Source organism: Heptranchias perlo, chromosome 21, assembly GCF_035084215.1.
Source record: "Heptranchias perlo isolate sHepPer1 chromosome 21, sHepPer1.hap1, whole genome shotgun sequence".
NCBI classification, from domain to species: domain Eukaryota; kingdom Metazoa; phylum Chordata; class Chondrichthyes; order Hexanchiformes; family Hexanchidae; genus Heptranchias; species Heptranchias perlo.
Window position 1 is genome coordinate 22,228,547 of NC_090345.1, and position 27,520 is coordinate 22,256,066.

General features: G+C 40.1%; 1 protein-coding gene across 9 annotated transcripts in view; it reads right to left on the reverse strand.

Moving 5' to 3' along the window:
- LOC137340046 (arginyl-tRNA--protein transferase 1) overlaps positions 1-27,520 on the reverse strand; it is a 200,275-nt gene that overhangs the window by 23,010 nt on the left and 149,745 nt on the right. For all 9 annotated transcript variants that reach the window (XM_068002265.1, XM_068002272.1, XM_068002268.1 and 6 more), the window contains one exon: positions 6,631-6,751. In XM_068002265.1, the coding sequence (XP_067858366.1) occupies positions 6,631-6,751 (121 nt within the window). The remainder of the gene's footprint in view (positions 1-6,630; positions 6,752-27,520) is intronic.

Consider the following 27,520-nt stretch of genomic DNA (forward strand, 5'->3'; position numbering starts at 1 on the left):
TATCTAGTTTAAGTTATTAATTTAATAAAGTAATAGTTATAGTTTCCCAGCTCTTAGTTTAAACCACTGTCCTAGCTTAGAGAGCAAAAAAACTGGTAATACTCACCAACCGATCACCTACCTGCTGTCCTGTGACAACACTCCTTGATTACTTTTTGCTCTCTCTCCCTCTCTACTGCTCCTTTATACCACAGTCCCCGGGAAACCAGGTTTTATATCCCTGATGCTCTCGCTGAGCCTTCTCCTCTGCTCCTTTATACCCGGGTCCCGAGCCGCCGGGCTTTATATCCCTGCCGCTCTCCATGACCTCTTGCTACTTTTAATCTCGGGCCTGCACCGCTGCCGCGTTTTACATCCCGCCGCTCTCGCTGTGCTCGCTGTGCTCGCTGTGCTCGCGCAGCTTTTAATCTACACTTCTATTGTCAAGTTTCTGGTGTATTTCTAGTGCCCACTCTAGACAGTAGGTATCCTTGCTCTTTTGAATTGCCGATTTAAGAGGGAACAACTTGAACTATTTGCAGCATTGTTATTTTGTTCTGACTTCTACGACTACATACATATCCATTTGAACAATAGTAATGAAAAGTAATTTTTGATTCTCCATTGCTCTTATCAGGGTCTTACTGGAATATAAGCATCAACATGACCATCAGATGATTTAACCTATTTCAGGGGTGGGAAGATGGTCCAGTTTCAACATCTTGCTGCACTGCATTCAAATTCTGCATTCCAGTTTGATATTCAGCTCTCGTGCTGTTGTGAACACTTCCCACGTAAGCAAATCTATTTGCTTTTACGTAGTTGTGATCATAAGACTCATCTGAAACAGGCATCAGTGCTGGTGCCAATTGGAAAATATTACTGACTACTAAGGTCACTCTTTCACTAAACGTGCACATTTTATCTGGGGCTACTTTCAAATGCTCTCCATTGTCCCAGAAGGACATCCTTTGCATCACTACATCCATAAATCAAGTTCTTTTCATCTTGTGGCAGCCTTGCATAAGCAATCAACTGGAACAGTAGTTGTGAAATAGGTAGCATCACCTTAAATCTGGTTCCTGAGCTTCTTCCCTGCAAGATGGTAACTGCATAATAAGATGCGCTCAACCATCTATTTGGTTATGCATTGCTTCCTCACTGGCTTGCACTGTAGAAAACAAATGACCATTGAGACTGCTTATATTTATTTGTGAAAAGCACACAATAACTTAGGGTTCGACAAGCACCCACACAGTGGAAGCAACATTCCAGTACTGTGGCTGCTTGTGTGGCAACAGATAAAACAGTGGGACAATTTCTTCAACCAGGTGAAAATGGTTATTTGCATAGGTAAGAACTCTGGACTAATCTTAAGGACCACCCTAACAAGAATATTAATATCTTTTGAACTACCTGTGGGATCCAGGGGACTGGAGGAAGCACATGCAGAATCCTTTGTCTTCAGGAAAAGGAGACTGCCCAATCTCCAGACTGGCATAGACTCTGTTTTTGAGCAGAAATACAAGAGCTGATAGTTATGTGGAGAGGCACGCAGGCCTTTCTCTCTCTGTCTACAATTCTTGAAAATGTTCTTAAGTATCCGGGATTAATCTTCCGGTCATGAGAGCGAACTGTGAAACAACTGAGAAAATTTACCACTATACTGTCTACCTTGGCTAAATTCTGAGCCAAACAGAATAAATGATGACTCGGACAACAGTATACAAGTAGGACTGCATCTTCACAAAGGGAAGGGAAATGAGTTTCTTCTCCTCACCACCATCACCACCCCCCCCCCACCACTTATTAATGTAACAGACCACTGTAGTGTTGTGACCACATGACCTTATTGCCCTTAGTTCCAATTAATTTATACGCCAGGCAGACCTGAATTTGATTTGTAGCTTGAACTTTTCATAATTGACTATCAATCACATTCCAAGTACTTGCACTGGTGATAGATCTTAGGCATGGTGCTGTGAAGAGCCACTCATCCAGGTAAATATGTACGTGGAGATGCTGAATCCTGAGACACACTGACTACAGAGGCACCCTGGGTGCTGAGGAGAGACTAAAAGGGGGTGCCTTACACCGATTATTTTTCCCCTTGAAAATGAACCTGAGAAACAGCCGGCAGCACTCCCAAATGGTGATACGGAAAAAATAATCCTTTAAGCTGCTAGAAACACTGTAGTAACATGGTCATGAATTTCTCTTCTGTTAGGAAGATTTGGGACCCTGAGGTCTAATAGGATGGAGTCCCCTGTCTTTTTGGAGACTATGAAATAATTTGATGTTGATTTATTATCTACCTCAGCTGACAACAATGGAGTTTCATAGGCGGTTCAATCCAATTATTCCATGGAATCTCAGAGGGAGTCATTAATATGAGGCCTCGTCAATGCTGGATCCGTGGAAGAATCATTGGCAGAAACATCTGGATATGAAAGTGAAGGAAAGCCCAAAGGCATGATTTTCAGGAACTTTGGGCAACGCCACGAAAATCAGTGGAATATGAAGTAATGAAAGGGAAGAAAAGACATGTACAAATTCTGAAAACTGAATCAGTGTTCACTCTTCAAAGGGTTACACATTTTGCAACATGTTGAAGTTATTCTGTTGTTTGTTGACTGCTTTTCTAACAGCCTTTAAATTTATATTTTCTATTAAATGATATAAGACTATTTGCATATATTCCAAACTTGTGACGGGCAAATCAATTTTTACAGTGCTATCCCTCTGCAAAACAGAATAGGAATATTACTCAATAGGTAGAAAAATGTGATTTGTTTGCAGAATGGCTGAGTAAAGCTCACAGTTCCTTTTATATAATCTGCTGTCTTCACTGTTTACAGATTCCAAAGGAAAAGACAAAATATCCTTTTAGAAAGTTTCAAGTTCCTGGTAACAATAAATAATTTACATCCAATAAAACATTCAGTTCAGTGTACTTATCCGTCATCTAGGGCATCACTGCAGCCCATTTAAGCATTATTTCAAGTCTGTTTTCTCAGCTGAAATACTTGTCTTCAGGTGGGGAAAGCAAATAACCCTATCAATTTGACGAATTGAAAACCATACAGGGTAAATAAGAGGGACTTGACAGAAAAAGACTTCATAACTCAGGGGAGTCTGGACATGTGGCTCTGAAAAATTAACATTGTGATATTTGTTTTGATGAAAAAGATGACAAATAAGATGATCTACACCAAGTGAAGACTGAAAATAAATTCAGGTCATTCCACTATTGGTAAATAGTTATGTTAAAAATGATTTTTTTTAAAAAAAAGCAAACATAGGTGCTATATCCTGGTTACTCTCAAATAAATGCTATTGTCCACTATTAAATATATTATGTTTATTTTAATGCTTTAAAAAAGATTTGATTGGGTTAACTGGTGAGAATTACTTGGTACAGAGAGTTTAGTGATGGGGCTCATGATGTAAAGATAGATTGAGGTTCCATTTATAGTGCAGTTACCAGTCTGAGACTAGTAAGGATAGAATTGATTTATAGTCAGCAGCACTTGAATCGGATTGAACTCTTGGGGGCAGGAGAGCTCTGCTCCTGGCCATTATATTTTAGGTGCTTTGAGCAATAAGCAACAACATCCAGAGTCTCAGAACATTACAAAAATTTGCATATAACTTTATATGATTTGAAAGAACTTGAGAGACCCATGAGCGAAGAGAAGGCTTTCTCAAGGGGGTCTCGCAATGCTTCACTCCGTAGCCTGACACTGGATTATATGGTTACTTTTGCATGGCTGCAAAGCAGAAACCATTTTGCAGTAAACTCAGACGTATTAATGTAACTGCAACTTGGGCTGTACTATTTGATGCTCTGAGTCTGTGTTTATGAACTGTTCAAAAAACCTCTCAATTAGCAAGACGTTATACCTGTCGGTCCATATGAAAAAAAAGGATAGGTACACATTGCATACCTTTTAACGATCTAGAGTAACAGGGGTGTAGCACGTGAGCGCAGCGTGTAATGTTTTTGTGGTTTAAAGTGTTGAAACATCGAGCGTTTGCCTTTCTTAATGTAAATTTTAGAAATAAAAGGGTATGGGTTTAACTCTGAAAGCAACATTTTTGACTGCTGGTGATGTGGAGCATTCAATGTCAATGTATCATGAGGAGACAAAGTGAACTTTCTGTGCAATATGTGGACTGCTTCACAAAACCTGTTTTTTGGTCAGCTGGGAGCATAGAAATCCATCCACATTGGGAAAGGAGCAGGGAAGTGGGATGAATTGGATAGCTCTTTCAAAGAGCCGGCACAGGCACGATGGGCCGAATGACCTCCTTCTGTGCTGTATGATTCTATGATTCTAATTCACAACTACAGTTCCTGTCTCAATAACACTGCACAATGTTATTAGTTGCTTTCCCGCATTCACAAAATGAGTTAGCAGCTGTGAATTTTTACACCTAATGTTAGTGGTCATATTTAAAAGGACTTTATTCTTTTCCTTCACAAGATGCAATTTATTATCAGCATACATGTTACTTTTCAAATGTAGTGTGCAGAGATATATTTCTAACCCAAACATTATTTCTATTGGACTTTACACCCTATCAATAATGACAAAGTGCTTTTTGAAAAGAAGTCCTTTAGAAAAACATCAATTAGTGTTAGGCCACACAAAGTGCCACAGTATTTCATATGGACTACTACACTCTTCGCTGTCAAGACAGAAGAGTTTTATGCTCAACTTTAGATGTAGCAATTCTGACTCTCGACTTACTTAATTTCCCACATACCATAAACAAGTCAGGCGATCCAACTTGGGCCGGGGGGGGGGGGGGGTGGGGAAACAAAAAAATAAATCAATAAAACACATCACTAACATCAAGGAAAGCAGAATTTTATAGCACCATAGGAGGCCATTCCGCTGAGGTCTCTTTGCTGGCTCTCTGAAAGAGCCATCTATTTAATGCCATTTCCCTGTCCATTTCCCCAGGCCTTTTAATTTTTTCCTTTTCAATTATTTATTCACCACCCTTTTTCACCACTTTTTCTGGCAGGGCATTTCATGTTCTAAATTCTCTGCATTAAAAAAAATGAATTTTGTCCCTTTCTTTTTTGGTGATGATGATAAATTTATTCCTTCTAGTTAGTGATTTACAGACCAGTGAGAATAATTTCCCCCCATTTACCTCATCTAAACCCTTCATAATTTTGAATAGCTCTATCAGATCTGCTCTTAACCTTCTCTGTACTAATGAAAAGAACCCCTAGTTACTCCCTATAACTAAAGCCTCTCATCTCAATCTTCTTACCAAAGCTCTCATGTACCCACTCCGTGGCCTTGGCATCATTATCAGAATGCCCAAAACTGGATACAACATTTTAACTTCAGCCTAACCAATGAACTGTAGGGCAATGAAACCAAAATCTCCTTTTTACTTGAAATAAACAAATAAAAGACTGAGACGCTGAAGTAAACTTGAAATAATATTTTGATTACATACTACATAGTCATACCACAAAACAGAAAACAGGTAGGCACAGATTTTGCTTGAGATCTGATTACTACTTTGATCTGAAGCCAAATGAGAAGAGCTGAGAAATTCTGACCAACAATAAATTCAACAAAATAGCAGCTTCCCATGTCAGCATTTCCATGTAGCATCAAGCCATAGGATCAAAGGAAGGAAACATTAGCTTGTACAAAACACATTCAAATTCTAGGCTAAAGATACCGACCGATAGTTTTCCATGGCCCTTTCATAATTCTGAATATAAAAAGCTAAACCTCTTTGAACACAAATATAGTTTCTACATGTGCTCTAATTGCACTGGGTTTCAAATGTTTGTGCAGCTTTATGGATAGGGCAAAATCCTAGATATCCCATGAGAAAGCAATGTCATAACTGTTCACCAAAGTCTTCCTGTAGATTCTGAATCCAGGTCTTATCTTAAATCTGTATTTTTTTTTGCTAAATTTGTTGAATAGTACTGAAAATTATTTGAGCACATAAGACAAAATTGCACATAAGACAAAAGTGCACACAAATTAATACGGACTGCAAAAGAGAAATTTACTGGAGGTTATGGTCTAGTGTTGCACTGGTGTGGTAAGACAGTGGTACCCTCATATTACAAGCTTGACAAGGATATGGGAAGGTGGGAAAAAAATCAATCTCTTATGAGCCTTCTAGTAGCTTACAGAATAGCACTTATTGTGAATAAGTTACTTGTCACGCAACTCTATCAACGTAAAAGGGAGAAAAAAAATCCTTTTTAAAATAGGGAACATTTTTTTTTAATAAAAGTAAATTAACCAGTTAAATGATGCTGTATAATACCAGATGAAAAATCTTAAGTTAACCGCTATGACTTGTAATATCTCCCACTGAATTGCTTGACTTAAAACTGGATAGATGGCGGAGAACTGAATTAAGGATAAACGAAGGATAGACTAAAAGCATTTAAATAAAACAGACTGACTGTAAAGTTCTTTACAGGAAAAATATTTATATGCACACAGACAAACAGAACATAGGACCAAATTCCTTCATAAGTGTTTACATTGAACTAAGCATTTATAAGGTATACGAGGAATGGAATTAGTAAGAAGAGTCATTGTGAAGCTGATAAGCAACGGCAGCTTGATTCTGTAGCTGTAGCTGTAAACCTACCTGCATTTGGGTCTTCGTTTAGCCGGTTATATTTAGACTGGTCTAACTTTGTCCTACACTTCTCAATGGGTACCCAAACATATGTCTCTGGACACAGCAAGTCAGATGGATGGTACTGACCCTAAGAAACAAAAGCAAAAAGACATTGGCTATAAGTTACACAGTGACATTCTGAATGATCTAATTATTCCAATGTATGAAAACAAATGTAGTGGAAGAAAAATTAGGAAATATCTGAATAATTTTTAAAAAACAAACAATAGAAAAAGTGCTAAAATATACATAATCTACTTAATACCTTAGACAACACAAGAGGGTGAAAGAAAAGCATCATTAAATAAGTGGGAACATTTTTATTAGAGCAGGGCTGTTGTGCATGATGCTTTTATGTTAAGGAAAAAGTGGTTAATTTACCATCCATTTAGCTGCATCTGCCATTTCCCTCCCTTCCCCGAGCCTGACAAGCCAAACTTCCCCCACGGTTCCCACCTGCCTTAGCCCTGAACCCGCATCTTTCTCTAGTTTCTCTATCTCCCCTCATGCCCTCTCCGAGCTCTTCTTGACCATGAAACCCATCTCCTGCTCCCTTGACCCTAATGCCACCAAATTGCGAACCACCCAACTTCCCTTTCTGGCCTACATGTTAGCTGATATTGTTAATGGTTCCCCCTGGTTAGACCGCACCTGGAGTACTGTGAGCAGTTCTGGGCACCGCACCTTCAGAAGGACATATTGGCCTTGGAGGGAGTGCAGCGTAGGTTTACTAGAATGATACCTGGGCTTCAAGGGTTAAGTTACAAGGAGAGATTACACAAATTGGGGTTGTATTCTCTACAGTTTCGAAGGTTAAGGGGTGATCTGATTGAAGTTTATAAGATATTAAGGGGAACGGATAGGGTGGATAGAGAGAAACTATTTCCGCTGGTTGGGGATTCTAGGAGTAGGGGGCAGAGTCTAAAAATTAGAGCCAGACCTTTCAGGAGCGAGATTAGAAAACATTTCTACACACAAAGGGTGGTAGAAGTTTGGAACTCTCTTCTGCACATGGCAACTGATACTAGCTCAATTGCTAAATTTAAATATGAGAAAGATAGCTTTTTGGCAACCAAAGGTATTAAGGGATATGGGCCAAAGGCAGGTATATGGAGTTAGATCACAGATCAGCCATGATCTTATCAAATGGCGGAGCAGGCACGAGGGGCTGAATGGCCGACTCCTGTTCCAATGTTCCTCTCCCCTTCAAATCTGCCATCACCCCCTCCTCAAAAAAAACACCTTTGACCCCTCTGTGCTTGTAAACTACCGCTCCATCTTCAACCTCCCTTTCTTCTCTAAAGTCCTTGAACATTTTGTCGCCTCCCAAATCCGTGCCCATTTTTCCCGCAGCTCCGTGTCTGAATCTCTCCAAACAGGTTTCCTCCCCTGCCACAGTACTAAAAACAATCCTTATCAAAGTCACAAATGACATCCTACGTGACTGTGAACGTGGTAAATATCCTTCTCGACCTGTCTGCAGCCTTTGGCCCAGTTGACCACACCATCCTCCTCCAACGCCTCTCCTCTGTTGTCCAGCTGGGTGGGACAGTGCTCCCCTGGTTCCATTCTTATCTATCCAGTCATAGCCAGAGAATCACCTGCAATGGTTTCTCTTCCTGCTCCCGCACTGTTGCCTCTGGAGTCCCCCAAGGATCTATCCTTGGCCCCCTCCGATTTCTCATCTACATGCTGCCCCTCGGCACCATCATCCGAAAACACAATGCCAGGTCCCATATGTACGCTGACGTCACTAAGCTCTACCTCACCACCACCTCCCTTGACCCCGTCGCTGTCTCTGATTTGTCACATTGCTTGTCCAACGAGCAAAAATTTCCTCCAACTAAATATTGGAAAGTCCGAAGCCATTGATTTCAGTCCCCGCCACAAACTCCACACCCTAGCCACCAGCTCCATCCCTCTCCCTGGCCACTGTGAGGCTGAACCTGATAGTTTGCAGCCTTGGTGCCCTATTTGACCCTGAAATGACATATCCATCAAATGACATTCCAATCACATATCCGCTCTATCACCAAGACAGCCTACTTCCACTTTCGTAACATCGCCCGTCTCCGCCCATACCTCAGCTCATCTGTTGCTGAAACCCTCATCCATGCCTTTGTTACCTCTAGACTTGATTATTCCAATGTTCTCCTGGCCAGCCTCCTATCCTCCACCCTCCAAAACTCTGCTGTCTGTAGCCTAACTCGCACCAAGTCCCGTTCTCCCACCACCCCTGTGCTCGTTGACCAATATTGGTTCCTGGTCCAGGAACGCCTTGATTTTAAAATTCTCATCCTTGTTTTCAAATCGCTCCATGGCCTCACCCCTCCCCATCTCTGTAAGCTCCTCCAGCCCTACAAAACCCTTCGAGATCTCTGCGCTCCTCCAATTCTGGCCTCTTACGCATCCCCGATTTTAATTGCTCCACCATTGGTGGCTATGCCTTCAGCTGTCTGGGTCCCAAGCTCTGGAATTCCCTCCCTAAACCTCTTCACCTCTCTCTCCTCCTTTAAGGCACTCCTTAAAACCTACCTCTTTGACCAAACACCAAGCACCTGTCCTAGTATCTCCTTATGTGGTGCAGTGTCAAATATTGTTTCATAATCGCTCCTGTGAAGCACCTTGGGACGGTTTACTACGTTAAAGGCGCTATAAAAATGCATGTAGTTGTTGCTGTAGATGTACTTGACACTACAAGTATATATTTATATACACAAGGTTCATGATTCCCCAGATTCCCAATCTAAGTAGAGCTCTATGAGGTTAGGCACCCTCCCAAGGAAAAAAGAAAAATATGAAGAAGAGTCTCACCAGGCTCTCTCTTAAACCTTGTAGTATACACATCAACAACAGCATTAATAAAGGATTAGGAGAAATTTCCCTGCCTGCCATGTTTGGCAGAATATAGCACATGATTGGTGCAAGGGAGGAGAAAGGGAAGGGAAAATATAAATACTGCAACCAAACAAAAGACAAGAAAGAGAAAAAAAACATGAATGTTTTATAATATAAACTGTTAGGAAAACACACCATCAAAAACAGTAGTCTTTTCTGTTGTGACTACCATTAAGTTGATTAAATCAAGTACCTTATGTGGATTCATGAAATTTAATGGCCTAGAATTTGCTCGTAAAATAACGGAGAGCCGGACAGTGCTCACCGTTATTTCAGGGAAAACGGAAGAGCAAGTTCCGGAGAGCGCACATGCACAGTCAAATGCAGAAATCCGGAAATTGCTCTGCCTCATTCCCAGCTTCTCCGAAAGCTTCGCGATAAAGAGATTTAGTCAGCTGGAATGAGTGGACCAGTGCGAACTTGCTCTCCTGCCCAGCTGGAAACTAACTAATCTCTCCAGAAAAAAGGTATGCTGAGTTATATCAGGACTAAACTAAATTTTAACAGCATGGTAAGTATTAAAGACTGCCAAACAACCTTTTTGGCACTGAAAATTAACTTTTAAAAATGTGGAGTCTCATTCCTTCCAATACTAACTGTTATTGGACATATATTTTAAATGTAAAATTTTTATTTATTTATTTTAAAATTTTCTTTGTCTCTTTTATCCCTGTCTTTTAATCTTACGCTCTCTTTATTTCGCTTTCTCCAACTGATTTTACATTTGAATTCACCGTTGTAGCTTTCACTTCCTGGTTCTGACTGTGCGGCTTGTCAAGAATGTTTCAAGCTGATTGAAGGGAGAGCGAGCGATCCTTTCCCCGCTCTCACAGCTCACAGAAGCCCGGGAAAGACCGCTGTACTTTTTGCAGCCCATCACTGAAGCAAGTTGGCACCCAGAAGCCCGTGAATAGTTAGTGGGTGAGTTTATAACTAGTGAGCGGCGGGCAACATTGATTCGCCGCTCAGTGCAATTTTCGAGCCAATATGTTTGAAATATATACATTTCTATATATAATTAAAGATGTTGCTGTATGGCATGTACTTCCTGTACACAGCCAGTGTTACACTTTTATAATGGAAAACCCATATGTCAACAAGTCACAATAGAAAAGCCTATCTAACCAGGTCAACATTTCACAGTCATGAACCAATTAAAGCACTCAATATCCTCTTTGGAAACATTTTTGCCCACCATTTCTTTTCCTTGACCTCTGCGATTCTCCAATTCTGACCTCTTGCGCATCCCCAATTTTAATTGCTCCACCATTGGCGGCCATGCCTTCAGCTATCTAGGCTCTAAGCTCTGGATTGCCTTCCCTAAACCTCTCCACCCCTCTCTCCTCCTTCAATGGCTGTAGAGCACTTTGGGATGTCCTGAGCTCATGAAAGGAGCTAGGTAAATGCAAGTCTTTCTTTCTTTAAGACGCTCCTTAAAACCTACCTCTTTTAGTCATCTGTCCTACTATCTCCTTATGTGGCTCGGTGTCAAATTTTGTTTGATAATGCTCCTGTGAGATGTTTTACTACGTTAAAGGTGCTATATAAATGCAAGTTGTTGTTGACGTTGTTGTTGGTAGCTGAAATTTCTAATGCCCAAAATAAGGCTATAAACAAAATAAATCTTGAAAATGTGACATATTTCATAATACTGATTAAAGTTATCTATTGAATATTTGCCCTTTTTAATACTTCATTAAAGTTACTTGAAGGTCTCAACCACTCCCAAAAGGCTGGTTTTGCAATTGATATTTTTGTCAAGAGTGACAATGTGGTTACCCGAAGGTAGGTCCTGGAGTCTGAAAACGTGCAGTGCACACAATTTCCCAAGATGCATCAGTAGCATTTAAGATGGTCAAATGATAGAATGTTTCTCTCTCATTTCTAATAAAATTCATTTGACCAAATCAAAGTACCTATGAAGCTGGATAAATAAGAGTAAGCACATATAGGGATAGTTTCCTTAGTAATTTGAAAATACTACACAGCTCAAATCAACAGGTATATCTGAAACATAAGGCTTAGAATAACTATTGGCAATGCCCTACATTGCTCAGTCAAATGGGACCAGCGTTCCAAATAAATACCTTCACGTGGGAAATTTCAATTCAGTACTTTGCAGCTTCAGAGATTAATGCCCAAAAGTGCAATAAAATAATGATATGTTGTATACAATTTTTTAAAAATACATCGTGGAACGTCCATTATCCACCATAATGGAGGCCTCCCTTCTCCTGGATGGAAATTGGGCTTTAACGGTCGATTCATGTTCGGCAGGATGAAACTAGTGTTAGCATTTTGAACAAGGGTTTGTTCTGCAAAAATTGGAGTGTTGATAATGGAAGTTCCACATTATAATGCAGGTCATGTTTTTAATTCTTTGTTCAGCCATACTTCTTAAAATGACCATTTCACATCTAACCCTCTCAGCACTTTTAAATAATGGCTCATGCTCCCTCTCAATCTTTCACTATGGAGCAGTGGCCATGGAGATGCCCAAGAGCCTTGGGGTGCTTCATCTGTACAACGATAACCATTTCATTTTCAGGGGCCTTAATGTTATTTGTGAAGGGGCTGTGGATTTAATGCATCTAGGCATACAAGATTCTCATATTAGTCTTGTAGACCTGTGTCTAATCCTATCAAAGCAATAACAAACTGAAATGAACTTTGAGTTTAAAATAAATTACTTGAGTGCAATTAAAACAATATATCCTGAATGTTATTTATTAATAACCAATTGAGAATTATCATTTTGTAAACTCTGAATTTTGCAATTGTACAGCATCAATTATCCATTTCACACAGGTCAGTGTCTGCTATGATAACAAATACTGGCCAAAATTGTGCTACAAAAAATAGTGGATAGATAGAAGTGGCTTCAAGGCAGCAATTTCCCTGGGGGGCGGGGGTCATATATAGTGGTTTCTGCTGACTGATTAAATTACTGGCTTGGTATCTAATGTTCTGTATACTCAACAGGTAAATTTTGCAGCAGGACATTTAAGAATTTGAATCCTGAATGTACTAACAAAGTGCTTATTCCAAGTATAACAAAATTAAATTATATATATTGATTTACAATTTAATTTCATGAAAATTATATTTCACTACAAATAACTAAACCTGTTTTCAGTTAGAGGACATTTTATGTTTTGTCTCCAGTTTCTGTATTAAAGGAAAGTAATGCAACTTTTTACTTTTCGCCATCAAACTCAATAAAATAGTTTTATTCAGTTTTTGGAGGTGTGCTTTGATGTTGAAATTCTTTTTCATGGATCTGCAATTTAGGTTACTCGCATTTTGAGAGGGGGGAAAAGGGCACTTTATCTCCTTGGCGCCTGAAAGTTTATAGTTAGGTGAAAGTGGCATACTGCCTAAAAATTACAGCAGAACCAGTGTTCAGTTTTCAGGTTCAATAACTGTATTCATGCTTAAACTCTTTTACGGGAATTAGTGTAATCCTCTGAAAACAGAGCAAGGCTCAAGTACGAAGGTGGCCCTTAAAAGCTGGTTACTCCTCAGTAGCAGTTACAAATAAATCTTGTACAATAGAGCCATTTTATTTTGCTTTAAATTTTTTTTGCAAGCTTTATTCCAACATGATAGTGCTATCAAGCGGCACTTACTCACCAATAACCTGCTCACCGATGCTCAGTTTAGGTTTCGCCAGGACCACTCGGCTCCAGGCCTCATTACAGCCTTGGTCCAAACATGGACAAAAGAGCTGAATTCCAGAGGTGAGGTGAGAGTGACTGCCCTTGACATCAAGGCAGCATTTGACCAAATGTGGCACCAAGGAGCCCTAGTAAAAATGAAGTCAATGGGAATCAGGGGGAAAACTCTCCAGTGGCTGGAGTCATACCTAGCACAAAGGAAGGTGGTAGTGGTTGTTGGAGGTCAATCTTCTCAGCCCCAGGACATTGCTGCAGGAGTTCCTCAGGGCAGTGTCCCAGGCCCAACCATCTTCAGCTGCTTCATCAATGACCTTCCCTCCATCATAAGGTCAGAAATGGGGATGTCTGCTGATGATTGCACAGTGTTCAGTTCTATTCACAACCCCTCAGATAATGAAGCAGTCTGAGCCCGGATGCAGCAAGACCTGGACAACATCCAGGCTTGGGCTGATAAGTGGCAAGTAACATTTGCACCAGACAAGTGCCAGGCAATGACCATCTCAAACAAGAGAGTCTAACCACCTCTCCTTGACATTTAACAGCATTACCATCACCGAATCCTCCACCATCAACATCCTGGGGGTCACCATTGACCAGAAACTTAATTGGACCAACCATATTAATACTGTGGCTACAAGAGCAGGTCAGAGGCTGGGTATTCTGTGGCGAGTGACTCACCTCCTGACTCCATAAAGCCTCTCCACCATCTACAAGGCACAAGTCAGGAGTGTGATGGAATACTCTCCACTTGCTTGGATGAGTGCAGCTCCAACAACATTCAAGAAGCTCGACACCATCCAGGACAAAGCAGCCTGCTTGATTGGCACCCCATCCACCACCGACGCACAGTGGCTGCAGTGTGTACCATCCACAGGATGCACTGCAGCAACTCGCCAAGGCTTCTTCAACAGCACCTCCCAAACCCGCGACCTCTACCATCTAGAAGGAAAGAGCAGCAGGCACATGGGAACAACACCACCTGCACGTTACCCTCCAAGTCACAGACCATCCCGACTTGGAAATATATCGCTGTTCCTTCATCGTCGCTGGGTCAAAATCCTGGAACTCTCTTCCTAACAGGACTGTGGGAGAACCTTCACCACACGGACTGCAGCGGTTGAAGGCGGCGGCTCACCACCACCTTCTCAAGAGCAATTAAGGATGATCAATAAATGCTGGCCTTGCCAGCGATGCCCACATCCCATGACTGAATTTAAAAAAATACAGTTTTCCTCAGGCACACTTTCAAAATGGACTGCTTTATGATAAAACTCAGTTTTTAAAAAGTTAACCCTACTACAACATGGTCGCATTTTGACCGAAATGCCCACTTTGAGGAGAGCTGCGAAAAAGTTGACTTGTCTGGGCAGAACAATGTGAGATGTGTATCACTTTAATAATGACTAATACAACAACAACTTGCATTTAGATAGCACCTTTAACACAGAAAAAAGTCTCAAGGCATATCGCAGAGGCGTAAAGAAAAAATGAACGCAAGCCAAAGGAGGAGTGGCCAAAAGCTTGGTTGAAGAGATGGGTTTTGAGGAGGGTCTTAAAGGAGGTCAGAGAGGTGGAGGCAGAGGAGTTCAGTGAGGGAATTCCAAAGTGTGGGGCCTAGATGGCCGAAGAGTGTGGGGATGCACAAAAGGAAGAAGTCAGAGGAATGGAGAGTTTGGGGTGGGGGTGGGGGGCTGGAAAGGAGGAAAACAGCTGGAGGAGGGGTTACAGAGAAAGGAATAGGCAAGATTTTTAAATTTGAGGCTTTCGGGGACCAGGTGCCAATGTAGGCCAGCAAGGACAGGGGCAGGGGTGAACCGAACATACGGACTACAGAGTTTTGAATGAACTGAAGTTTAGAGACTGTGGAGGATGGTAGGCCGGCCAGGAGAGCATTGGAATAATCAAGCCTGAAGGTGACAAAGGCATAGATAAGAGTTTCAGCAGCAGATAGTCTGAGACAGGGTTGGAGACAGGAGAAGTTACGGCGGGGAAGTATATAGTCTTTATGATGGCGAGGACGTGGGTTAGAAACTCAGCTCAGAGCGAATAGGACACCGAGGTTGCGAACAGTCTGGTTGAGCTTGAGATAGTGGCTGGCGAGGGGATGGAAATTGGTGGCAGGGATATAGTTTTGATGGGTGTTGAAGACAATGGCTTTTGTTTTATCAATGTTTAACTAGAGGAAATTGTGGCTCATTCAAGAGTGGATGGTGGGCAAGAGGCTGACAACAATACAAAATAATTTTAGTAAGGTTATTAATTTTTTCAAATCAGTTGTATAGTTTTCATTGCAATCTATGTGTCATTTGTTTCCCTAACAAATCTTGAAAGTCTGGTTGCGATAATCATTAAGCACAGCTAATAGAACCAGAATATCTTTTCAGGTGGGAGGGAGCAAAGACAACAAAAAGCAAAAACTGCTCCTCAGATTCTAGAATCTCTTCATGATTCTTGTCTAGATAACCTACAATGAGAAGTGAGAAATGCATCTGTATTAACAGAAATTTAGACATTTTCCAGGCAGCCTGTTCAATGTGAGAATTAACAATAAAAATGGCAATATCAGACCAAAAATGAACATAAACCTACTGAAAAATAGGGCTGTTACGAAAACAAAGATGTGAAAATAAGAGGTGGCAATAAAAGAGCTAGTATAACTGGGCTACATTGTGTAACGCTCTTGTCTCCAGCCAGACTCTACTTTTGTTATTTTTGAAACAAATTCATTTGTCTTATTAAAATTATAAATAATACTGTCTCAATGTGGTTTCCATTGACCTGAATACATTGCAATATAAAGCAGAATTTCATTAAACTCTAGCAGAATTCATCTGGAAGGAAGGCAGTGCTTCAATTTATTAAATTCTGTCTTTTCTGTGAAAGATGACACCGGTAGATTCTCTTCAATAAACTTAGTCAAGGACTTTGTGGCCCCACTCACTGATTTCATTACACTAACATAGATTGACTGAATTATATTCTAGACGAATGCTTTGCCTCCTTTGGCAAGTAACCCAAGCCTGCCTATTTTGACTAACACTGTTGGGCAGTTAGGAGCCAGGACACAATGACAGCAAAGGGTAAACAGTATAGACTACTAAATCCAATCTGTGCTCACTAGTGTGAGAATAAAGAGCTTTTTTTTAAAGCTAGCCACCGTAAAATCACGTGAAAGGAGTTGGTTCAGTTTAAAGAGCAGTGTGTTCAGGAGACAGTTGTGTAATTTTTAATTGCTTTTAGTCTAGATTGGTTGTTTGTTTTGTGAAGATTTCTGCTGTTTTTAGATGGTTTTCACAGCCTTGAAGTCACTAAGCAATGTAGAAAAAACTACCTGAAGCAACAATTTCTGCTGAAGAAATTGTGGTGTTGCTCATAGATAAATTAAACAATTTCAATATATTACTCAGAGCATTAAAAAGTCTACTATATTATCATGCTTGGTTTCCAAATTAAAAAAAACTTGGACCTGTAATATTTATGTTAATTTGTCTAATACTGAAGTGAGCCTGTAATGCTGAGTGAGCCATGCTAACCACATGACATATGGACAAATCAGATCCTCACAACTCTTACAATTAATTTTTTTTAGCTTTATTTCCTCCACTCAACCTCCTCTCCTCTTTGCTTGTGACCAATACTACAGGAGAGCAATTATTTTACTTTTAAAATGTATTTTCTTTTATAATATGTGGCTTGCATCCCAGTTAACTTTTGTACTTCATGATTCCTTCTATTGCTTTAAAATATGTCTGAAAATCACCTTTTAAAAACAAATTATGAATATGTTTCAAATTACATCCTCAACACTTGACAGCATCAACAGTGATTAAGCCTCAATTGTTTTTTTTATTAAAGCAACCAATGTGTCCACTGGATATCTTTTTCCAAAAAGAAAAGGGGGGGGGGGGGGGGGAGGGGTGACAAGGAAGCGACCGGTGAAGTCTGGGCTGCGGAAGGGCCCAAGCCTGCAGGGATGTTGAAGCAGCGATAAAAAGATACCTGAAGTTGAAGGAGAGCGTCTGGAGAGACAGCAGCTATACGGGGGCTCGTATCAGGAAGGTGTGCAGCAGAATTGGCTAAGAGGCAGAAATAGTAAGGACTTATAGAAACATATTAAAAGTAAGAGAGTAGTACCAGTCAGGGTGGAAGTAGGACAATCTAGTGGTGGATGATGACGATTGAAAACTGGTTCCAAAGGCCAGCTTTTCAGCAAGTGAAGCCTAAAAGTCTGAAAAATTATACCACAGACATGACTAGACCAACTTCTGATATAATTTTACAACACCTAACACAGAAACATAAACACAGAGCTTGATTGTGTTTCATAGGCAATGCTTATGAATGCTTAAACATAAATCAAATTTTGAAGACAGAAAAGGCTACACATTTGAGATGCACTGTTCTCTCCAATTTATGACAAAAACAAAAACCTGTTAGATTCTGAATTAAACAAATGCATCAAAAGTACACCTTCAAAACAACTACACAAAGGACCAGGGAAAGTGTTAATGATGATTTGAATACAAGATCTGTACTGTTACCCCTGGCAATTCAGCAATGGATCCCTTCAGAGGATCAAGCTTTAAGACTGGTTTCAAAAGGTGTTCAAATCAGAACACCCTCTTTCAGTGAGTTTTAGCAGTTCTAGCCTCATTAAATGGAGCTACTTGCAACGTTTAGGCAGAGGGAATAAAATCACTGTACAATTCCATTTTTCCTGTTGGCCTTTGGGGACAAATCTAGAATCCAGACTGTCCCTCCATTCTGGATAAATAATACAGAACTGGAAATAGATCGATTATATTATATATCCACCATCAACATATTAAAAATCTTACCTCTGCACAAACTATTTCCATTATAAAATCATATGTCCACATTTATAATGGAAACTGCTTATGTAAACTGTAATTACATCCTCGCCTCCCCCAGTGAAGGTACTGCAGCACCACCACTGACCAGAGGGTATAATTACAGCATAACAAGTTTACATAAACTGTTTCCATTAGAAATGACATGGGAATTTATAATGGAAGCATAAAAATGAGGACTAAATGTTTGATTTTAAAATGGGGACTTATTGGATCTGCATGCCTAGGTCCAATTATCCTCTGACCTCAAATCCTGCTTCACCGAAAGATTACATTTGATCCTGACTCCCCACGTGCAGTGGCATGATAGATCAACTAATTATACACACATTAATGCATACACCTTTGTAATAAATGTGTGTGTCTTATGTACATTAAGTCTGTCACCTACATTAAGTCAGTCAATTTTCTTCATCCTCACTGGTTAACTATTTAAATCTTTCTAATTGGTTATTTCCTTTCGTTGTTCACCAATCATATTATGCAAAATCTTTCACCCCAATCATATTCCACAACTCACATTCCACCAAAAGAATTCTGAGATATAGTCACAACCGTTTCTCACCACTCCACTATATACCCTCTAAAAATAAGTTATAGAGCAAACACAAAATCTATTTTTCTTTACAAATCACAGATTTGCCTATGAAGTTGGCTCCAACAACTTTCCCCTCTTTTCCAAATAGCATGATACACCTTAGCAGCCTTCCAACCGTACTGAATCCTTGGTACACACACTCGTATGCTTCATGATGCCCACCAGGCAAGCTGACTCACCAATTTCAAAGGTCTCCCAATGCTAACTGAATCACGTTGGGTTATGGCATGAATTCCTTAGTAAGACTACAATTAGCAGCAGTCAGCAAGTTTCCAACTTATGTGCATCTTTCTTCGTCCAAAAACAGTGGCAGAGTTTAGGCTAGGGAAAGTTAGGACTTGCCCAATCAGCATTTTCAGTTCTTGAATGTATCCATTATATCTTCTGTTTATGCACATTTTGAAGGGCTTTAAATGCAGATTAAACTTTTTTTGAAGAATGATGTGCTGATGTTTTAGTTATGACCGCAAAGTACACATTATATATACTTCCAGTGGAGGTGGTAACAACTGTATTGTAACAACAGTAGGCAACCTGAGTACTGCTTACTTTTTGCAAGACCCAAAGTAGTGAACAAACTTGGATCCAATGTCATCAGTGGTTTATTTTTCACAACTTTATTCTGTCCATATAACTTTTTTTTTGAAACATTAATGACTACTGTGTTGATTTTTATGCATTAAGGGATTATTTTGCTGCATCTTAATCGTGGCATCATCTGCAGATTGAAAAAAATTGATAGGGAAATTGGCATTTGCAAAGGCATGGAGCTGATCCAGGAGACTTCAACAGAGTGAGCAGATAACAAACATTTCTCAGATACAGCTGTCAAAACAATTCTCCACCCACTCCACTATATAAATCATAAAGATTCAATTTATTACACAATAAAAAATCCCCATTTCTCTATTCCCTCCCCCTCCCTCCCTTCCATTTACGAGGTGTCATGAATAGTGTGTCCCAATACTCCACGGCCCAGCTGGCAAATCTGGGGCCTAATGTTTGAGCGGAACAATTGCATGACAACTCCCACAAGTCTCTGCATGGTGCAGCCTGTATCACAGTGTATGTGCAAAGAGCTCAATTGTACTGTGAAGCTGAGGCAGCATAATCAAGCAACTAGACTGCAACTCTCAAATGCAATTATGCGGCCTCGTGCCCGACTTTCCCGGTCTTGCCTCAACCATGATTCTCGATTTACAGAAATTTCTCAATACTCTTTCACTTCCTATTTAATTCCAATTGCTGCCATTCTCCCTTCTCATCCTACTCTCCTTTAAGACGCTCAAATATCCCTGCCTCAGTTCCTTTGCTGTTTGCTCTCTTCCCTTCCTTCTAGCTCCACACACATCACTGACTTCTCTCCCTTTTATCAAAAAAATTATGTAATACTTTAAGAAAATTCAAAATGCCCTGAATTTACACTGTGGGATACTAGTGTATGTGCTTAAGACATTTATTTAAAATTCCCCTCTGCTATTTTAGTGGAAAAGTTGATCCATTTACTTTGAGTAAATTCCTTCGTTAGAATAGCAGAGAGAAGAATCTCAAATGAATGAGTCATGATATTAGTTTCCTGCAGTATAATTTCAAGGCCAAAGATATTTAATCACAACTCATTATGCTATCTCAGAAGAAATGTAATAATAATTTGGAATGAAGAATACAAACTATAAATAAATGGGGATAACATTACTAATATTCGGTAAATATTTTAACATTTTATGTTTAATATTTTTGTCTGTGAGCAATGCCATAGATCAACTGTTGTATTTTAAATGTCATGAAAATCATTTACATTTTACTGACTGACTTTAAAAACAAACTGAAAGAAATAGCAATATTATGCATGTCGTCACATTTTAACACTTAAGATCTAACTTCTTTCTACATAATGAGCTCATTCTAAAATCCACTTGATCTGGTCACAAATGAACCTAAAAGAGGTTTAACTCTGATGGAGTTAGAAACACAAACTCAGCCCACAAGGAATTATAAATAACACAATTATTTAGTCTACTTGCATTCTCAGTTACTTTTTAAGACCTGCAACTCAGACAAGTGATGAAAAGCAGTGACAGGTTTATAGAAGCTGAAATGCATTAGACTTCACTATTTGTTTACCCTGAAATTTAAAGAATAACAGGCAACAGACTGTAAGGTATGAAAGTCACCATTCTGTGGAGCCAGGGGAAAATAGTCTTGGTGACAGTTATGGCTAGGCAGTACTGCTTTGACCGGAGGACAACGTGGAGCACAGAAAGTAGAGAAATGTACTGTTATGTACAAAGCTCTGGATCAGTACCAACCCTTTGAGGATTATGGACAAATTACAACATAAAAATTAAACAAAGCTCTTATTTTATTCAGAGAATAGTTTAAACATGGGAATGTTTGTTTCTTTAATTCTAGCTAACAATATTTCAGTAAAGTTTAGACGTTTATAGATATATTACAAACACTACACATTATATGTTGATAACTACCAGTGAAATTCACCACCCAAAGGTTAACTTGTAGAAAACCCACTTCCTGTTCAGATCAGGCATGTACTCCTCCAATTTTTTCCTATTTTTTCGCCCCTGAATGAAAACTGCTGGTGGGATCGGGTTCCACAAGTCTTCAGTAACTTCCCCAATTGGTCATGCTACATGTCAGTTTGGACAATGAATGGTGATGGTGTACTTGTCTGTGGAGGCCACAAAACCAAACACAACAGAGTTATGTGCGTGTGTGCGTATATATACACACACACACACACACACACACACACACACACACCAATAGTGATAAAGAGCACAGACCTGCTGAATTTTCATCCCCTAGTTTTGCTAAAATTGGCTAACGTCACCAACTAGGGAACAAAAGTGGGAACTTCATGGCCAGTATAAAACAATATAGATTGTTTGGGGCATAGATTCAAGGTAAAAGGCGGGAGGTTTAGAGGGGATTTGAGAAAGAACTTTTTCACCCAGAGGGTGGTTGGAGTCTGGAACTCACTGCCTGAGAGGGTTGTGGAGGCAGGAACCCTCACAACATTCAAGAAGCATTTGGATGAGCACTTGAAATGCCATAGCATACAAGGCTACGGACCAAATGCTGGAATATGGGATTAGATTAGACTGGGCTTGATGGCCGGCGCGGACACGATGGGCCGAAGGGCCTCTATCCGTGCTGTATAACTCTATGACTCTAATATGCTTCACTTACCTGCTGAAATATCAGGGCTCAGCAGTTAAATGCATCATATGGTTTGGTATTGAGCCTTAGATCAGGAATAAAAACCTTGCTGCAACAGGAATCAATTGTGGCTGGTCTAATCCACCAAACAAATCAACAATGTCAAATCACTGGCCCATCCTACTATGGTTAGTTTTTGACATATGAAAAGTATTCCACTCAGTATTCAAACAAGGTGGCCAAAGCTATGTATGGCACAAGTGAGAACAGTTTCAACATGCCGAATCCCCTACCATCAACATCCTGGGGCTCACCATTGACCAGAAACTTAACTGGACCAGCCATATAAATACTGTGGCTAGAAGATCAGGTCAGAGGCTGGATATTCTGTGGCGAGTGACTCACCTCCTGACTCCCCAAAGCCTTTCCACCATCTACAAGGCACAAGTCAGGAGTGTGATGGAATACTCTCCACTTGCCTGGATGAGTGCAGCTCCAACAACACTCAAGAAGCTCGACACCATCCAGGACAAAGCAGCCCGCCTGATTGGCAGCCCATCCATCTCCCTAAACATTCACCACCGGCGCACAGTGGCTGCAGTGTGTACCATCCACAGGATGCACTGCAGCACCTCCCAAACCTGCAACCTCTACCACCTAGAAGGATAAAGGCAGCAGGCACATGGGAACAACACCACCTACACATTGCCCTCCAAGTCACACACCATCCCAACTTGGAAATATATCGTTGTTCCTTCATCGTCGCTGGGTCAAAATCCTGGAACTCTCTTCCTAACAGCACTGTGGGAGAAACCTCACCACACGGACTGTGCAAGAAGGCAGCTCACCACCACCTTCTCAAGGACAATTAGAGATGGGCAATAAATGCTGGCCTCGCCAGCGACGCCCACATCCCTGAACGAATTTTTAAAAAATAATTCCACAAACATGCTGTGTCCCTATTTATAGCAATACGGGCACTTTGGACTGCTTGTATAAATTCTCTATATACATGAACATAACAGTTATAAAATTTTATATGGCTACTTAGTCCCATGAAATTGAATGCCAGTAATTGAATCAGATCCTTGGTATTGCTCCAGCCCCAAAATGACCTGGGTGAGACATACATAGCTGTAACATGTCATTAGGATGCAAGAAGGCTTGTATTAAACTGATGTTATTTGATGATTCACTAGACCTCTTAGTGCAGTAGGCCTCTTTTGTGGCATAAAAATGATTAATTAGTTTCCTACACAACACTGCTCATCTCTATGCAGATTGCTTTAGCTAGAGTATTAATGAAGCTCATTCTGCAGATTGCTTTCTGACCGCTGCCAATGTCAGTCCACTATCAGCCTGCTTGAATGGTGCACTACCAGTAAGACAGGATGGCATGTCACTTGTTTCTTTCTCTCTTGAGTTTAATAGCTCCATCTTGGGATTCTCCACTTAGCTGCTTGGCTAAAAAAACTCAACACAATTAATTTAGTCCTGGAACTTAAATCTGGTTATAAGTTAAGCTTTCATTGATGCTTCTGAAAACTCCCTAAAAGCATAGTAGTTTATGGTTTTGCTCTCGTACCTCCACCAAAATAATGGGCAGTGCTACATGTTATGTATTCTTTGGCATTAACCAGAGTGATTCTTCACTGCAGAACATAACATCAAATCTATTGGTAAGCCCATTGAAAAAGTACATAATTGTCAATCCATCAAACAATGTGAACTTAAAAGAAGTGACACAAACTAACAGGAAAACAATAGTGAATCCAACAGATTTTTTTTTTAAATTCCTGAAGCACATCGCTGTTTTGCTCACCAAAGCATCAAAACACATGGATTTCATACAGTATGGGTGGGAGGTATATACCAACTGACAAGCTGGACTTGTGCCAGAGTATAATGTAGCCTCTCAGGTGCTGTCATGGTTTCTTGTGCTGTGGGTACAGCTCAAGAACATGTGTTGTGTAAACACTGTTTCCACATATGTCTGTGTACTTCAATTTTACCCAGTGAATCAACTATGTGATTATTCAGCAGCACAACTTTTTACTTTCTATTGTTGATGTTTTTTCAGTCCATATCTAGTAAAATTTGGGGATATTGTAACATTTCACCCCCATTGAGGAGAAAAATTATTGTCCACCACACGTATAAACACATACAGCTAAAGTGATTCCTTTACTGAATTCTTTAATAATGATGCTAGCTGGCCACATCAAAATCAGCTAGTCACTTCAATGATAAAATGTATAGTTCAAATCACTTATTGTTCTGTATTTGATTAATGACTCACAACTGTTTCCATTTAACTGAAATAGTAGAGGACGAGAAGACCGTTTTTGTTCGCAGACATTGCTTAATTAAGTCATTTATAACCGCAGTTGGACAGTCATTTGAGCTCTGCCTTTCCTATAACAATCTTTCTCTGAGTTTTTATTATGTGCAGTTGTTAATATAGTCAGTTGTGACGATCAATAGATCTACAACAAACTTCTGGTGCATTTCCTATTTAAGCTTATGAGCACTAAATCAGTGTGACTGTCTGCATCTACCTGAACAAACATCTGCTCCTAGGTACACTGCAAGCACAATGAATTAAACAAACACTCATCATGAATTCATGACCATGCCTGCAACAGTTACTTTAACTGACATGAGCCTTGGCATATTGTTCAATCACAGCAATCTTTTTCCTTATTTACAGGTGAGCACTTGGAATGGCATTGTTTGTATAATTCATAGGGCAAAAGAGTAACTAGGGAGAGAGTAGGGCCTCTTAAGGATCAACAAGGTCATCTATGTGCGGAACCACAAGAGATGGGTGAGATCCTAAATGAATATTTCGCATCGGTATTTACGGTTGAGAAAGGCATGGATGTTAGGGAACTTGGGGAAATAAATAGTGATGTCTTGAGGAGTGTTCATATTACAGAGAGGGAAGTGCTGGAAGTCTTAACGCGCATCAAGGTAGATAAATCTCCGGGACCTGATGAAATGTATCCCAGGACGTTATGGGAGGTCAGGGAGGAAATTGCGGGTCCCCTAGCAGAGGTATTTGAATCATCGACAGCTACAGGTGAGGTGCCTGAAGATTGGAGGGTAGCAAATGTTGTGCCTTTGTTTAAGAAGGGCGGCAGGGAAAAGCCTGGGAACTACAGACCGGTGAGCCTGATATCTGTAGTGGGTAAGTTGTTAGAGGGTATTCTGAGAGACAGGATCTACAGGCATTTGGAGAGGCAGGGACTGATTAGGAACAGTCAGCACGGTTTTGTGAGAGGAAAATCATGTCTCACAAATTTGATTGAGTTTTTTGAAGGGGTAACCAAGAAGATAGATGAGGGCTGTGCAGTAGACGTGGTCTACATGGACTTTAGCAAAGCCTTTGATAAGGTACCGCATGGTAGGTTGTTACATAAGGTTAAAACTCACGGGATCCAAGGTGAGATAGCCAATTGGATACAAAATTGGATTGACGACAGAAGACAGAAGGTGGTTGTAGAGGGTTGTTTTTCAAATTGGAGGCCTGTGACCAGCGGTGTGCCTCAGGGATCGGTGCTGGGTCCGCTGTTATTTGTTATTTATATTAATGATTTGGATGAGAATTTAGGAGGCATGGTTAGTAAGTTTGCAGATGACACCAAGATTGGTGGCATTGTGGACAGTGAAGAAGGTTATCTAGGATTGCAACGGGATCTTGATAAATTGGGCCAGTGGGCCGATGAATGGCAGATGGAGTTTAATTTAGATAAATGTGAGGTGATGCATTTTGGTAGATCGAATCGGGCCAGGACCTACTCCGTTAATGGTAGGGTGTTGGGGAGAGTTATGGAACAAAGAGATCTAGGAGTACAGGTTCATAGCTCCTTGAAAGTGGAGTCACAGGTGGATAGGGTGGTGAAGAAGGCATTCAGCATGCTTGGTTTCATTGGTCAGAACATTGAATACAGGAGTTGGGATGTCTTGTTGAAGTTGTACAAGACAATGGTTAGGCCACACTTGGAATATTGTGTACAGTTCTGGTCACCCTATTATAGAAAGGATATTATTAAACTAGAAAGAGTGCAGAAAAGATTTACTAGGATGCTACCGGGACTTGATAGTTTGACTTATAGGGAGAGGTTGGATAGACTGAGACTTTTTTCCCTGGAGAGTAGGAGGTTTAGGGGTGATCTTATAGAAGTCTATAAAATAATGAGGGGCATAGATAAGGTCGATAGTCAAAATCTTTTCCCAAAGGTAGGGGAGTCTATAACGAGGGGGCATAGATTTAAGGTGAGAGGGGAGAGATACAAAAGGGTCCAGAGGGGCAATTTTTTTCACTCAAAGGGTGGTGAGTGTCTGGAACGAGCTGCCAGAGGCAGTAGTAGAGGCGGGTACAATTTTGTCTTTTAAAAAGCATTTGGACAGTTACATGTGTAAGATAGGAAAAGAGGGATATGGGCCAAGTGCAGGCAACTGGGACTAGCTTAGTGGTATAAACTGGGCGACATGGACATGTTGGGCCGAAGGGCCTGTTTCCATGTTGTAAACTTCTATGATTCTATAACAAAACAACAGAATATTCCTGCTAAGAGTATGTGTGACCTGATACTTCGGTCTAATTTCTGTTTTAATTAATGATCTAAACACTTATATTTATTAGTAAAATTATAAACTTTTAATGTAATCTTCTGCAACATCAGACTACCAACAATAAAGACTGCTCGATTATGTCAAGTTGCACTTTAAAAAAAAAATGTCTCGCAGTAGAAAGAATAAGAGTTTTGAAGGTTCAACCAATATGTATCATGCACCTCCAGGCAAAAATTGCTAAATATGAATAAATTTACATTTGTACTTGTTTTAGGGACTCTTCCAACATCAGAATTGATCTTGAAAACAAAATTTGGCAATCCTCTTAAACAAAGCTATATAAAAAAAACAAATACAAACTTGGTGATTCTACAATCGCCTTGTTCTGTGAAATAGGGCAATGATTTTTTTTCAAAAAAAGCACTGCTCTATTAGGTGAATTTCATTTTTAATTTAAAAAAAGGAATTTTCAATTATACCTATGGATAGAACTTCCAACTGACACATAACTACAAACAGAGGTTAAATTTAATTGTAGTGCAAAACAAAATAATTGTGACAGAGATTTTAGCTGAGGAGGAGGGCATTCAGTTTGCACAGTTCCATTTCCTGCTTTCCTTCACACTAATCCCATTTTGTTGCTTTCTCCCATATCCTTTTTATATTCTTCAAGTAATCACCTTTTGAATGCTGTAATCAATTCAGCACCGATTTCCTCTTGTGGCAAACATTCCATATGGCGAAACTCTGAAAAGGTTTCCTCTGATTTCTTCCTTTATGTATCTTGTGTTTATCTTGATATCATGGTCTCTTGTCTTTATTTGCCAACCAATGCAATTAATCTATGTTTACCTTGTTAGCATTTTGAACCTCTTTCAAATCCCCAATCTTCTCAGTTGAGAGAATACAACCTTAGTTGCTGGAGCTTTTCCTCACAACCCAGACTCTTCATCCCCAGTACCCTCCTGATAAATCTTTGTTGCACTTTATCCAAAGGTATTAGGTACTTCCAAAATGAGGAACTCAAAACTGTGCGCAGTATCCAAATGTAGCCT